The sequence below is a fragment of the Platalea leucorodia genome (genome assembly GCF_965183815.1).
Source record: "Platalea leucorodia genome assembly, chromosome: 3".
NCBI lineage: Eukaryota > Metazoa > Chordata > Aves > Pelecaniformes > Threskiornithidae > Platalea > Platalea leucorodia.
Window position 1 is genome coordinate 36896970 of NC_138825.1, and position 15874 is coordinate 36912843.

The following is a 15874-nucleotide window of genomic DNA, read 5'->3' on the forward strand; positions in this document are numbered from 1 at the left end:
TCTACATGTATTTAGGCAAGGTAAGTAATTACATAGCTTAACATAAGTGCATTCATACTTTCAATGTTTAAAATGATTAGGGATGCATTTTTCATTTATTAGATGATGATTTTACTCATTGTTTGCATCAAGCTTCATTTTAAGGAATGTTAAAAATCTATATATGGATAAATTTTATTATTTGAATACTGAAAGTACATAGGCATGTAAAAAACAAGAAGTAAAATCCTGCAAAGACACAGATAGATAAGAAGAGAAGAAAAAAACATTCATGAAACCTGTTTTCTAATTTGAATTTGAATCATTTTATTCACAACGCTAGTACTATCTGTACTACTCAAATGAACCATATCTTTTAAGTTTGTATAACTATATCTGTATGTTGTAGAAGGAAAAAATGGTGTCTGTTGTTATAATTCTCAGTCAGTTTTTCAACTTTGAATAACTTAGCTACTGAACTGAAATGCATATATATATATATTTACAGTGAAATGAAGAAAAAAAATTCTGTTCTGCAGAAGGGGGTACAAAATCTGGCTTTGCACTTACACAAATTCTAGTTACAGGTTACAGACTTCAATTAGCTGAGCTGGAAACATTCAAGGTCAGGTTGGACGGGGCTCTAAGCAACCTGATCTAGTTGAAGATGTCCCTGCTCATTGCAGGGGGGTTCGACTAGGTGACCTTTAAAGGTCCCTTCCAACCCAAACTATTCTATGGTTCTATGATCTTGAATACCTAGTAGCAAAACTGTGCTATTTGGATTTTATAATGAATTTTTTTTAACATAGCTTATATTTAAGTCTTTATATGGCTAAACTGTAATTGTGAATTTTAAAGTAAATTGAATTCAAGTATAATCTAAATAGAAATTATGCACATTTTTACAGATATAAACTTTATTTCATGTCACTGCTGAGAAAAACTGGCATAGGAATGTATCGGACACATTTGGTGATACTGGGAGAAATCTGTTTCAGAGTTTTGCCTACTAATAGTGACGCTTTTGTGGCATTATTTACTGAAGTGGCTAATTTGCAGGTAGATGGGATCTTCCTATAATTCATCAATACACAGTCATCCTTCTTTCCAAATGATTCAACTATTCTGCAGGAATCAGTCACAGATGCTGTCATTACTGCCTCCGTATTAAATCTATTCCCAGATGAACTGTTCCTGTATGTCTAGTATTTAAAAATATAACACCCCATTCACATGTACTCTGTTATTGCTATTTAATGTGGGCACTGCTACATTTAAGTACTGGCTTATATGTATGTAAATACCAATGAATGTTCCTTCTAGGGTTCCTGATACGGATATTTCTCCTGCTAAATTTGTCCAATTTTTAAAGTTAACTTTATTGTGCGTGTTCTGATGCCTCAGCATAACTTAATTATAGTGTATTTTTAATGCCTCTTTTCCAAGTCATGTCTTCTCACAATGAGCTCATAGAATTACTGAGCTGATGCTCTATGCTGAATTACACAAGCCTATCTAGGGATTCAATGGAAACAAGGCACAAATTGATCATAAAAACTTTCAATTTTTCAAAAGAAACATACATACATGTAAGAATAGTGTTTATTAAACAACTTAGGGTTAAAAATAAACAAAAAACTCCTTCCAGATTTACTATCTACTTCACTTTATTTCAGACTGTGGTAAAAGGCCACCTACCCAAAATGTTTCCTGCCACCTGCCAGCCTGCCCAGCTGTGCAAATTGCACTGGAATCAACTTGTTCAGGCAGCTGGAAATCTGATTCAAGATTAACACATTTGTTTTTTTCTCTTTTTAGCCCTCTATTTCTTGTATATGGATATAAAAAATATTTCAGTTTTAAATTACTATAGCAATGAGAATTCATTTGGTCCGTTGTAAAAACAGAGAAAAAGCTACTTCGAAGTTGCCTGAATCATCTTTTGTTGTGCAGAAGTACGAACTGACAATGTTCTTGTAGAGTGATTTGATCACTTTCATCTACACAGAGGAAATATTTTAAAGGGCTAAGTAGCAGTACTATTAAACCATACATATGTAAATAAAGCTTTCTTGATTTTCAGTTTCCAAGGAAAAGAGAGTAACGAAGTTCCACTGGTAAAAAGCCTCTGCGTTAGTGATACAGGAAAAAAATGGTTAAGCAAGGAGCTTTTCCACACAGCACCTGCATGGCTCCACAGCAGACTCTTGCAGTAGGTGCTGTTATTTATGCTTTATAAAGAACTGGTAAATAAAGCATTGACTTTGTAATAGTTGGTGTTTGATAATGTGAGTGACTTGACCCTTCCCAGTGGTAATAAACTGGTGTAACCCCCCTGGCATGAAAGAAGCGTTGTCATTCTGCACTGACTGACAGCCTGACCCTTTGCTGTTAACTCTTTAGTATTATATGTGCCAAACACATGGAACTGGTCCTTGACACACTGTGCTCCTAGATTTGGCAGTCAGTCTCCATGAAAGTTTGACAAGAAATGAAAGCTTTACTCTTGCTTTGGATCTGTTGAGATGGCAGTGGAAGCCACACGACATCCCAGAGGCCCTGTTGGTGACTCCACTCTCACAAGTTCATCTGGATGCACGGAAGCTTTGCCATAACCAGGGTCTTGACAGAAGCGCTGCAGTACTGTACAGATGAGGCTGCTGTGTCTCAGCTTCTCCTATACCCTCTTCTAAGCACACAGCTTGATATATGGTGAGGCCAGCCACCACGCTCTCCTCCAGAGCCACCACAGTGCTCCCAGCTTTGAACAACCCAGATGCTGTAACCAAACTGCTGCTAGTGTATCCCACAATCTTCCCCACTAAAGAGAACTTAAAACAGGCTCTCTTAACAACAACAGTGTTTGATACCTTCCCACAGATTTTTATAGGCCTACTGGGTGTCAGGTCAACCTGCTCGCAGAAAATGCAATGTGTTAATGACTCACTGCCACTGAATTTCCTGGGGAAAAAAAACAAGCTAAAACAACCATTTCCTAACTGAATGCTTGTCTGCTCATGTGAAGAGTGTGACTACAAATGAAGTAATTGTCATGACTTAAAAAACAAAGCAAAACCTCCAAAACCAAAGAGAAGTGAAGGAGGAAGATGGGGACAACACAAAATGGTATTCATTTAAACAAGAAAGCACATGCTAACATTGAACTTGTTATAAACGATGATAATTATATATAGTTTTACTAAGTCCAAAACCAACTTCATCTTCAAAGAACTTTACGTACGTTGATCAGTAGATAGAAGATGGAAATGAATGGATGACTCCAGTATCAAAATGAAAATTTACTTTAGTCATGGCTTTTTCTCCTTGCTTTCTAAGAAGATTCACAAAGAAATTTTATTTGGATTTTTGTCTAGCATAAGACAATCTTCAAAATTTCACATTAGAAATACCCCAAAACACAATTGTGTTTTGAAAGCACTTTACAAGAATCTTGTTCCACAAATAGTTAACAGAATCAGGTGAAGAACTGACCTCCATTTTTACTCATGACCACACACACACACACACACTTCCAATTACGTGGTGAATTACAGAATACTAAATTGAATTTCATTAAGTCTAAGTGCAGGCAACAGTTAATACAACAACCATTTTTCTTCTAATAACTGTGATTTAGGGAAGGATTGAACAGTCCAGAAGAAATAAAAAAAAAAAAACTTTTGAAAAACAACTTAACCCTTATTTGTTATGTTTCTCTAAACAGTTCTTCCTTGCTTAAAGATCCAAAACCCCAGCAGCTTTTCAACATCTCAATATATATTATGAGAGTCGGGCTCTTTTACTCAAGTATTGATTTACGTGTTCAGCTCTCTTACATGCATTGCACGCTAGGGAATTGTGATGACTGAAAAAGAAATACATGGATCAAAACTTTAAAAGGAGAAAAGTTAGATATGGGATCAAATTCTGTTCTAAGGTACTTAAATTTAAGTGACAAAGCACTTATACACCTAATGGAAGGTTTCCTTCTGGCTATTGTATAGGTATTTGTGTACAGAAGGGTACAATGTAGTAGAATCTCTTCCTTTCTCCACTGTATTGTTGTGGTTTAACCCCAGCCAGCAACTAAGCACCACACAGCCACTCGCTCACTCCCCCCCCAGTGGGATGGGGAAGAGAATCGGAGGAGTAAAAGTGAGAAAACTCATGGGTTGAGATAAAGACAGTTTAATAGGTAAAGCAAAAGCCGTGCATGCAAGCAAAGCAAAGCAAGGAATTTATTCACCACTTTCCAGCGGCAGGCAGGTGTTCAGGCATCCTCAGGAAAGCAGGGCTCCATCACATGTAACGGTTACTTGGGAAGACAAACGCCATCACTCCGAACGTCCCCCCCTTCCTCCTTCTTCCCCCAGCTTATATACTCAGCATGACGTCATACGGTATGGCATAGCCCTTTGGCCAGCCTGGGTCAGCTGTCCTGGCTGTGCCCTCTCCCAGCTTCTTATGCACCTGGCAGAGCACGAGAAGCTAAAAAGTCCTTGACTAGTGTAAACTCTGCTCAGCAAGAACCAAAACATCAGTGCGTTATCAACATTATTCTCATCCTAAATCCAAAACACAGCACTCTACCAGCTACTAAGAAGAAAACTAACTCTATCCCAGCTGAAACCAGGACATGTATGACGATGCATAGAAGAACTCTGCTGGAGGGCAGGACATGCTCCAGAAGGTATTATCTTCCAATGTTCTGCCTGCATTCTCCAATTCTATAGTGGCTTTTAAAGTAGATTAAAACAGTCTCTGAGGCTGCATTAGCTGCTGTTCAACACTCCTTTGGTTCTCTACTGGAAACCTACATGCAACATTCTCCTACCCTTCCTCGAGCAATAGCATGCCTAATTCAATCACATTCAGGAAGTGAATCATTTCAGCTTTATTCCAGGATTAATGACACTATAACGTAGCCTGAGTATCCCTTCTCCAAGGATAACAAACCATGCCAAGTGTAAACATCCATTGCTAGGAAAAATTTTTGTACCTACTTATAACGAGATCTGTACCTGTCACTTACTGCTGAAAGAATATGCTTTGCTTGGTTACTGTAAAGCATGCTGAGCGATTTCCTAGGTGCATCATAAAGCTACCGTAACCTCCTTTAATTTGCCCATTTACTGAAATACTTTACTTAGATTCCTCAGCAAGCAAATATGAAAATGCTTCACAGCCTACTGGTCTTCCACACATTAACAGGTCAACACAACCTGAAGAGCTTGATGCCTGCTATAGCCAGGTGAAGTGGTACAGAAGGACTAGTTGATCAGCAGAGAGCTGGTCTGCTATAGACCAACCTACAGAAGCTGACTGTTGGAATATCAGCCATGTAGAGTTTCCCTTTGGCAGCCTCCAGCTGGAAGAGTATTTAGGAAGAGAAGTTCACTGTGTTTTGGCTGTATTAACCATTATAACAGCTCTTCAGACCACCCAGGCCCAGCTGGCCTAATGCAGAATCGCAGGAAACACTAAGGTGGTGTAAAGCTGTCTTCCCTCCCCTCAGCCTTGTAGCTCATTTGGACACATGAATCAAGTCCACCCTCCACCCTTTTCAGATAGCGAGTGAGGCCCATATTTGGTCACAGACATACTGGAATTTGAAACATTCCTATAAAATGAAATTTATTCTTTCATCTCCATCCTTAACGCATTGAATTTTTGCTCATCAAAATCATCACAGCTTGGAGCATTTAACCACATTTAAACATTTAACTTAAAAACAAAATTCTAGAACAGAACATACATGTTTATTAATGTGTTCTGGTCAAAGCCGCAATCTTCTGACAGTATCTTATTTAAATCTATCTACTGATTTTAAAGAAAACATTTTTTCTCAAGAGAAACAGTCTATGAGCTCAAAAAGTCAGGGGTCACCACAAGAATTCTGAACAATGCAAATGTAAACAAAAATAGTCTTTAATTTGTTTTTTGAAAGAAATCATTGCCACCATTCATGTAAAGAATGTAGTCAAATTTCTTTTCAGGAGCACTGATAACTTTGAAATGACAGTGCCAACTATCAAAATTGGATCAGGGTTTGGTTTTTTTACTACGTTATGTTGAAGTAAATAAAAGACATTTAAAATTTTCATAAACAAGACTGAAGAACTAAGATGTGATTTGATATTAATTAAAATAATAATCCCTCTTGAAACAATAGATCTCATTTGTATACAATGCATTTTCTATTTTATACATTTGGTGGGTAATCTTTGATAATATGAATAAATCTGTCTCAATAGACAACGAAAAATTCAGATTCTCCAAGTCACGTTACACGCATAAACAGAAGAAAACAACTTAAAATTTCACAATTTTTAAGGCAACACATGACACAGATGACAAGGCATAAAAACTAAATACGCAACAGCCTCCAGCTAGGACAGTCATGATATCCAGAAGGTTCTTACAAAAATTGGACCAAGAAAGGGAACTCGTAGAAGCAGAGAGCCTAGTCAGACCACCACAGTCCTGGTAGCTGCACTGAAATATTCAGAATAAACTTGTGGCTAGAAAGTACTGCAGCCCTTCTTATGCCCTCTGTCCGAAGTGGCTGGTGCAGGAGGACACAAGCAATCTCAACATCAGCAGCCCACAGCTGATTCCAGGCCTAAGCACCATGGAAAGGTAAATTTCTGAAGGGGGACTTCTGCACTTAGCTCTGAAATCAGATTTCTATGCTTTTCAGGAACTGACTGACTTTGTTTAAATGACTAAGTAATAAAACTGAAGAGAAAATGTTTATCTCCTTTTGATGCAAAGTGAGCAACTTGCCTTTCAATAAGAACCACACACACTTAAGCAAAGCAAGCCTTCTAGATCAATTATATACTAATTAGAATTTGTCAAAGTACTGGGCAACTTCTTAATTAGAAATTACCTAGTGGTCAGTCATTAAAAGTTATTTAGCAGTATCTGCCTTGACAGTAAGTGCTTTAATATGCACAATATCTCATGTTGCAGATTAAGACTGGAATATATAATTTATGAAAATTTGACTCATTCTGGTAGGTATACGCTAGGCTTCACTTGGAATGCCACTTGACTGAATGACCTGCAAATTGGCTCAACACGCAAGCATTAATTTTTATTCTTTTTATGAAAATCAATTACAACTGTATCTACTAACACCACTGAAAATACTGTTCCAACTGTTTCTGCTATAGCTATATTGTTAACCACTATTAATATCCTCAGTTCTAAGAAAAATTTAATATCCAGATTTTACTGCCTCCATTATAGTTGATTGTTTCAATAATAACCGGATTAGTGAGAACAACAAGGGGTAAAAGAAACAAACAAGGTTTGGTTGCTAATGAAACTATTGCAACATATATTTTTTAAAATGATAGAAAAAACCAGTTGCTTATTCTAAGAAATGACCCACTGATTTCTTCTGAGCTAACAAAGTAGCAGCAGGAGAAAACAGATCCAACTCGTTATGTGCTTCTGCGTGGAATTTACTGGAATGCAAGTTTGCAGAGCCACACTTTTGAAACACATAATCAACGTCCAAACAGCAACCCAGCCCAGTTTCTGGAGATATATTTATTTCTCAGTATGATCATCATAAAAGAACTTCTTCGAAAGAACGTTGTTAACTTAGTAGCTAAGTAACATTAAACAGCATTTCTTATGAAGCGAAGCTCTTTTATTACTTAAAAGTAATAAAATATATATACAACATGCAGAGAAAACAAATTTATTACTGTATTTTAGGGACAAATGTAGGAGGGCAGAATATACCTTAAGAACTTATTTTAAATCATGATGAAGCCAAGGGAAAAAAGCTTGAAGTCCCCAGAGCACATGATTACAGAATTTGATCCATCAACATACAAGTACTAGTTTCTGCAAGCTCATATACATTTAATTTTAAGCATATGGGGACTTTTCAAGAACTTCCATGCACAACTTTTTACTTCACTGAAAAACAACAAGTGTTCAGGTATTTTTCCAGTTCTTCAAGATAAGATTTTTAAAGTGCTCTATTGGCAATATGTTAGTTTCCTGAAAAAGGAATCCAACCTTTTCACCAGCTGTTTTTTTCATTCTGTTTCAGTTTTCCAAGAAAACCATTAGCAGGAGGAGGAAACATTAAGTGTAATTCTAAACAGGGAACCAGAAATTAGCATTGCCTGTGGATTCTGACAAAGAAGTTGCAACTCTGATAAGCTGTATTTTGGCTTTAATGACAGCCTTAGGGCATCCATGCGTGTACATGTAATAAATCATCCCATTGAAAAGATAATTACGGGGGGGGGGAGCTTTCTTGGTAGCAATTACGCTAAACTGTTCGAATTAGCATACCCACAGATGGTTCTTTGTTGTTCTACATACACATTAGAGAGAAGAATGTTTCATTACATTAGTTCACTCACTTGAAAGGAAAAAAATCAGGACCTGGTTATTAATCACGCTAATACTACACAGGCTTTGTAAACTAAGGAGGCTTTTGACTGCAAAACCAATGTAGAACAAAAGGTTAATTGGGCTTTTAGGCCTGAGTTTTCAAAGGCAGTGAAAGTTGGACAATATCTAGGTGAAAACAGCAATCTCTTTTAGCTGCAGGCAGGGATTCAGAAATATATCCCCATTACTATTTGGTCTGGCAATGCTGGCACTTTCTAAGCATGGACACAGCATGTGGACTCTTTCAGCAAAGAATAATCTAATTAAAATGTATACTTGCATATGGACATGCTGTGCCACTCGTTTCCAATGTAATTGTAAGGATTATTACAAGAATACGAATACTCCTTGGCCAGCAGCTTAAACAGTTTTCTCTTCACAGCTATTGCTGTTGCTTTGCTCCGTGTTTGTGAAATGGACAGCTGTTTCTTCATTAGCTCTGTCCTCTTCTCTTACAGAAAAGCATGTCTTATTCAGATAAACACAAACAGGACATTTTGCCTGACCCACGGAGAAGCACATGCTAATGACCATTTCAGGACAGAAATACACTCTGCCAGCAGCTTTCACATATGAAGCTAGCTTTCCTGATGACCAAAATTCTGACCCTCTGAAAGAAAATTGTAATCTTGTTACTTACTTCAACAGGACTAAATTTCATCCTGGCTTTGTTTCATGGGTATTACTTCTCCCAGTTCCTTCCTTATTTGTACCTCCTTTTTGGAGTGTACTGGTGAGTAAATTACAGAGAAGCCACCCAAGCCTCGATAAGGCAGTAAAGGGAACCTGCAGCAGTGACCACCTCTGTCCTCTCCAGAAAGTTAAGAGATTGTCCCCATCCTCAATTCATCAACAGTCTGCTTCCTGGTGGGATAATCCAACTCCCATTGTCTGATTAACCTCTAGGTTATAAGTTTCCATGTATCAACTACAAGTTATATTTAGAGTCTACACCTTGCTTCTCTTCTGGGATAATGATATCAGTAAAAAGCCAAACTATTTAAAGCCTCATACTTCTTGCAGTATTAGTTATGTAGTACAAAAATGCACCAGAGGAAAAACTATCAAACCCCAGTACAAGAAACAATGACTAGCCTACCAGGTACACATCTATTTCTGCGTACTACCATGGCAGGACTTAGGTCCCTCTTATTCTCCTACCCAGAGACATACGTTCTCCCTCTCTATCAGCCTGTCGATGCTCAGCGAAACAACTTCCTGGCCTGCTTCTGGCAACCTTCACAAGCATCAGACCATTTTTTAACTGTCTGTAGCCCCTGATGAAGGATCTTAGCTTGCATGAAATAAGGTTTGCTAACACCTAGGTACAACCCCTTGAAACAAACTGAATGTCCTATTCACCTTTAAATGCCTGCTGGGTTGCTGCTGTCCAGGAAACCATTGTGTATACAGGGGGGTTTGCGCACAACTACTGGAGATATCAAAAGCTCCTGTCTCTCCTGGACCATGTTCAGAAGGATGCATGATGGTACTAATGCATCATGGCATCTTCTAGACACTTTCTGTGCTCAAAGTTAGAAGAAATCCTCTCTTTTGCAGACTCTGAAAAACCTTGCAACTAATATGCGGAATGAGACAATCTCTTTCGAAATGGCTGGAAACATCTTGCTGAAATATATGCACCACCTACGTGCTTAATTTGAGGCGTGAAAAGGTGGCCCATCTATACCTTACCTCCTTCACTTTGCAGTTCTCATCAGTAAGTTGCCATTAACATCTCCCCATCCCTTTTATGTATTTAGAGGACTCTACAGTCTTTCACTGCAGATCAGGCAACAAGCTCTTGAAATGCAATTTGCAGCTCTCCTCCATTTAGCTTTTTACTATTTTGACCCAACCCAGTTTTATCTCACAATCCTCCAAATGCCCCTACCCTGCAAGCTGGTAAACCACAAGGTAGAGGACTGCGCAGCAGATAGGCTCAAGTGCCTAACTTTCGGGTAGCAGCTCACATCTTCCTCAGCAGTGGAAACAGTGGTATGTTTATGTTTAGTGCTCTACAAACTGTATTTTTTTGGTTGATAAAATCATTTCTTTATGTGGCTAGCTGTTCTATGTTCCTTCATCAACGTGCTAACTGAAAGTTTTCAGTTAAATAAAATTAACTTTATCTCCACAGTGCCTACATATATCCTTTAACGCCAATTACTCTTTAATTTTCTCCTTCTCTCCACCACCGTTACTATTTGTTGGGACTTCTTTTACCCTTGCAGTGTCAACAACAACTAACAACCCTGACCACAGGTTAGTGTCAGCTTCACTTGAACTCATGCTTCCCTTCCTTCCCAAATCTCTCTCCAGAGCACCACTGCAGGATTGCTCACATCTTCTCAGAGCTCCTTTCTCTTGTTTACTTGAGCTGTGCCAAACAAGTCAGACAAGTAATTAAGCTTTTTCCTACATCCTCATCCGGCAGCAATGTTCAACACTCCCAGATACACAGAAAGAATGGGCGTATGTCTATGGTCATCTGTTCAGCTTCGTCAGATGGAGACACCGTAGGCCAGGAGACTCTAAATGTCCCAAGCCTTTCTGTGGAGCTGCATGATCATGCAGACCCCACAACCCTGTATGTTTTGATACCTTCTATGTTTACAGCCAGGAGATATAGGGCATAACCTTGGAGTAACACAACTTACGCAGTATCTAACTCCATACATCCTCACCTGCACTATGCACATTCTTGAAGTATGTCAGTCACTGCTTTACATGGCAGTCATGTATGCATGGTTTTTCATTTCCACTTGCCAGTAACATTATCTGGCTGTTCTCAGTACTGTTATGTCTAAACTCTTAAGTCCAAAAGAATTGTTCTCTGATTACTCTACACTTGCATGTTTATAGAAATTATTCTCTATTGCTAGTTTCATCTGACTTAACTGAGTCTGCAGTTTCACTGTTTAGCAAAAGAACTGACAGAACAATGTGTTTCTACTGAAAAAGAAAGTAAATGAATCCTTATGAAGTCATCTTTATACATCATCAAAGAAAACAAGAGTACATGTAAAAGTTTTAAAAGTTTTTTGCCCCGGAGCAAAACAAAAAACCCACTCTATGGAGTTGCCAATATTTGGAAAGAGTTGAAAGTAGCCTTAACATTTTTTCCCAAATACAAATCAATGGACTGGATCCCTTCATCTAAGTCATAAATATCAAAGAATCTGTCACAGAAAACCGGTACTCAAAATAAACACAATCAATCGTGGGCGCTATCGTACCTTGACAAAATGTAGCATTGATCCTCTTGTAGCCTTGTGGGCATTCCATCATAGGACTGTATCCATGGTAAGCTGAAGAAAAAAATTACATCAATTAACCACTGCTGATTTATATGCTTATTTAGAGAGCCTGACAGCCACATTATTATGTAACTATTAAAAAAAAAATCATTGTAAGTTTTTATGATGTATGGTTAAGAATAAAATGTCAAGAAATTTGAATTAAAGGTTGTACAGGTAACCTTAATTACATCTCTTTCCACACATATACCACTTAAGTCTTCAGTTATCCAGTCAAATTTATATTTTTTTATATTTTTATATTTTATTTATATAATTTATATTTTTTATATTTTTAAAAGAGAGATCTTTGAAATCAGGACATTATCTTTCATCCTAGTTGTTCTCAAATATTCAAATAATTACTTTCCCCAAACCAGCTACAAATATAATGCTGGGAAAAGATAAAGTTGAAGATTCATGATGGAAACTCAATGGTTTTAAAACTGAAAACAGCTTTAGAAAGCAGAACTATCTTCACTGTTAAGCAAAATTGTTGGGTACCATTTCTGCTGCCACAATGAATTAAAAAATCTTTGAAATACACAGGAAATAGAACCAAATGAACTTTGAAACAAGGCAAAAAAAAAGAAAAAAGCACATTTGTGATTTACCTAACAAAGTTGCTGAGTTTTAGAAGACTGTGCGACTTACTGGCTGATCAGTGTAAACTGTCAAGGGCATAACAACACTGCAAAATACAGACTGAATTCAATTTTGCCAAAATAGAAAGTGTTCGGGTAACTAGATTTTTATTTCTATTTATTGTTTCTTTCCTCCACTTAAGGTTGCCTTTGAGACTACAGAAAACTGTTTATTGATTCTTAAACTGTTATAACATCATAAATGAGAGCAGTAACTTCTTTGTATGGTTATGCACTAAAAGCTAACCTCTTGGCAAAGGCCAATACTTTATTAAACATATAGGACCAAACTTTTGGCACTATGATCACACAAGTGCATTTAATAAGAGTCAAGAGAGTTTTTCATAATTTGAATGCTACAACAGAGATACCTTACATTTGGTCAGATCTTTTCTTTTCTTTTAAAAGTGTTCTCAATGTTCAGCAGCCCCCCCAAAAAAAACCCAAACCAAAAAAAAAACCCAACCATATTACTTTCCATCTTTATTGTATATAAACTGTCACATAAGACAGAACAACTGAGCGAGATAATGTTTTTAACTGGCTTCACTTCACATATAATGTCTGAACTGCACATTTATCCCTGCAGCTTATTTTAAAACTGGTAACTGGTTTCATTAGTTCTAAAGCTTGTCCTATTCTTTGAAAAAATGTAAGTGATGATCTTGAGTAGCAGCTTTTGGATTGCGATAGTTTTATTTCAAATCGCTGTGAATTATTTAAAATAATTGCTTAATTAGAACATTAAGATTCTCCTTAGAGATTGCTTAAAGTGATAAAATGGTTAAACACAAAAATAGTATGGGTAAAAATACAGCAACCATGTTCTTACAGTTTTGAACACATACTTTTCCATCTTTACATTGACTACAACCATTTTAACGTAAATTAAAATTTGAAAATTCTGTCTCTCACCAAAAAAGTGGAAGCTACACATTTATTTTCAAGGCAGCTCCAACCTTTTCACAGTGTTAATATTAAGCTGAAATTTAAGGTGAGATTTTCAAAAGCGCAATGCATTGGCCTATTGCTGGTCCCCCAAAATGTCAGTGAAACTCCTAATGCTCATATTGGCAGAGTCAAGATCATAATTGCACTGTAACTTATCTGTGTTTGCCATTACAGACCTGACTCAATTCACACTAAAACCAAGAGGATCCCTCTAACTTTTTGTGGGCAGGAACGGTACCCTGCAGTACAGCCTGGCGGAGGAAAACAGAAGAAGAGCAGAGCTCTTGCAGTTGTAGATGGAGACCAGCCCATAAACTATGCCAGGCCCTTTCCAGCACTGCAATGCCTTTTCCCTTCCAAGGTGACTCAGCTGCTCTAGAAAGTGCAGTGGTGGAGTGAGGTCAGAGATTTTAACCTCTCCCGCCCTCCTCATCCTCCTACTCCCACGCTGAACAGGAAATAGCAGCTTACTAGCAGCTGTCTTCTTCCTTCTACAAAGAGCAGCAACACAAGCAGGTCGCAGTAGAGTAAGTAGCCTATTCAGTGATGACTAGTGATCCATGTGGGAGCTGGATGGAGTCCTACATTACTTACCCTTTACTCACTTAGACAACCTGCTTGTAATTATTAACTGTTAGCAAGAAGCCTGAACAATCATAACATTCCCCATGTAACACAGAAATGCACTTTGTCTTAAAAGTTGTCTTTTGTAGAAGCCTTCAAAAATGGAGATCTGTTCCAAAATTTCTTCTTTTATTTTTCAGTAATACTGAATAACCCGGAAACTTACAGACACGGGAGCTGTCTCAGGCCAAGGCACTTGACTTTGCAACAAGACAGAAGCCCTGACTGAGCAGGGCTATTACCCAAAATAGGCAAGTACGTCTTTACAAAGTGACAAAGCCCTACTTAAGTTCATGGAAACAAGACACATGCAAGCTTAAGTACATCCTTAAGTAGCTGACTGAAGAGAGAAGAAAAGTGCCTGCTAATGAGACTGAAGTATATACTTAAATATTTTGCTGAAGTGGGTTTTGCAGAAGATCACATTAAATGCAACCTGATTACATATTGTTATAAAAACAGGTCAATCTTAAATGAAGTTTATGAAACATAAAACCATAAAAGCAAAAGGAAGTCTATTTGCTTCCAAAACGTCTACAATAAAAAAGGTAACACCAATTTAGTGAAGTATCAGAACAGGTCAAAATGACATAGGACTAATGTAGGACAAACTTTGCCTGCTGAGACAATACCACAGACATCGCTTAACTGATAACTTATAATAATTTACTTGACTCCCAAGTTTTTCCATCCAATATCATATATACATACATATAAATATATATATACACATACTCTTTTTGCCACTGAAACATTCTCGTTATTGTAAAAAAAACCCAAAAAACAAAAAACCAAAACCAGCCAAACTTGATGAAATATGAATCCTTAAGCAGGCACTCCATACTTTCATTAAATCTTATCATAAATTTACATTTATCTGTGGAAATTGTTTTCTCTACAGAAGCATAACACTTTGATACTGACATGAGGCTTAATTTGACACCTATGCCCAAAGGACACTTAGGCCCAGATCCAAAACAAGTTGTGTGCCTAAGTTCAATTTGAACATCTATAAAACTCTTAGATGCTGTAAGATCACTTAAACTCCTGCAACACTCCAAAATTATCAACTTAAGTTCTTAGAAATCTGAAAAGTCACCATTTACACTCATGCAGAATTGCCATAAGTCATGGCATGATTGAATAGCATCATGCTTAACTCATTCCTAAATCAAATCTAGACTAAGAAACTACATATACCTCTACCAAAGCTTCCTGACAGATTCAGTGAGTATTCTTGAAGTATACACCTGCCAAATCATACTCTTCATATAATGTAGTAGTAGACGACACTATTTTAATCTGGAGAAACCAGACAGTGCACCCATCTCCTCCTTCCTTCTTAAAATACTACTGTACAGCAAGAGCTCCCACCTAGAAAGATGAGAAATGTATCCCAGTATGTCTAGGAGACACAAACCTTACTTTCCAGGAATGCTTTAATCACAAGGACAGGATTATCCCAAGTGGCAACATTCTCTGTCTCCTCTTGAAATCATACAATTACATTCAAAAAAACAATTTAGATTGAGCCAGAAAGCAGGAGTGAGCATGACTCATACCATAAGTAATTAAGGACACTGGGAAAGAGACTGGGTTCCCAGTCCTGTTCCAAGAATTGTTTCTACATTTTATGGGTTAGGGTATCTCCTCATAGGTATAAAATGTAGATTAGCAATTCTTCTGGCAGATAAAGGAACTCTGAATTGCCCCATCTTGAGCAAGTGTGCTAACCATCAAGCTTTTATTATAAAGGACAGTGCTCATCTCATTAGCATTTCAAAAAAATCAGTCTTACTCAGTGCTTTGAAAAAAGGGTGGTGGACTTCCCTTCAGGAGAGCTTTAGGGTGAGTTCAGGCACTTCTTTGTACCCACCTAGGAAGCATCTGGGGACCAGGATTTCAGACATGGTTCATCCCAATGTTTCCCTGTTTGCTTGCTCTTAACAC

The 15874-nt window shown here is 37.5% G+C and overlaps 1 protein-coding gene across 1 annotated transcript in view; it reads right to left on the reverse strand.

The window, feature by feature from the left end:
• The window catches only part of LTBP1 (latent transforming growth factor beta binding protein 1), a gene marked incomplete at its 5' end in the record, with an annotated part of 207114 nt that overhangs the window by 81211 nt on the left and 110029 nt on the right, over positions 1–15874 (reverse strand). Inside the window, one exon of the mRNA XM_082305848.1 lies at positions 11646–11717. Coding sequence (XP_082161974.1) covers positions 11646–11717 — 72 coding nt within the window. The remainder of the gene's footprint in view (positions 1–11645; positions 11718–15874) is intronic.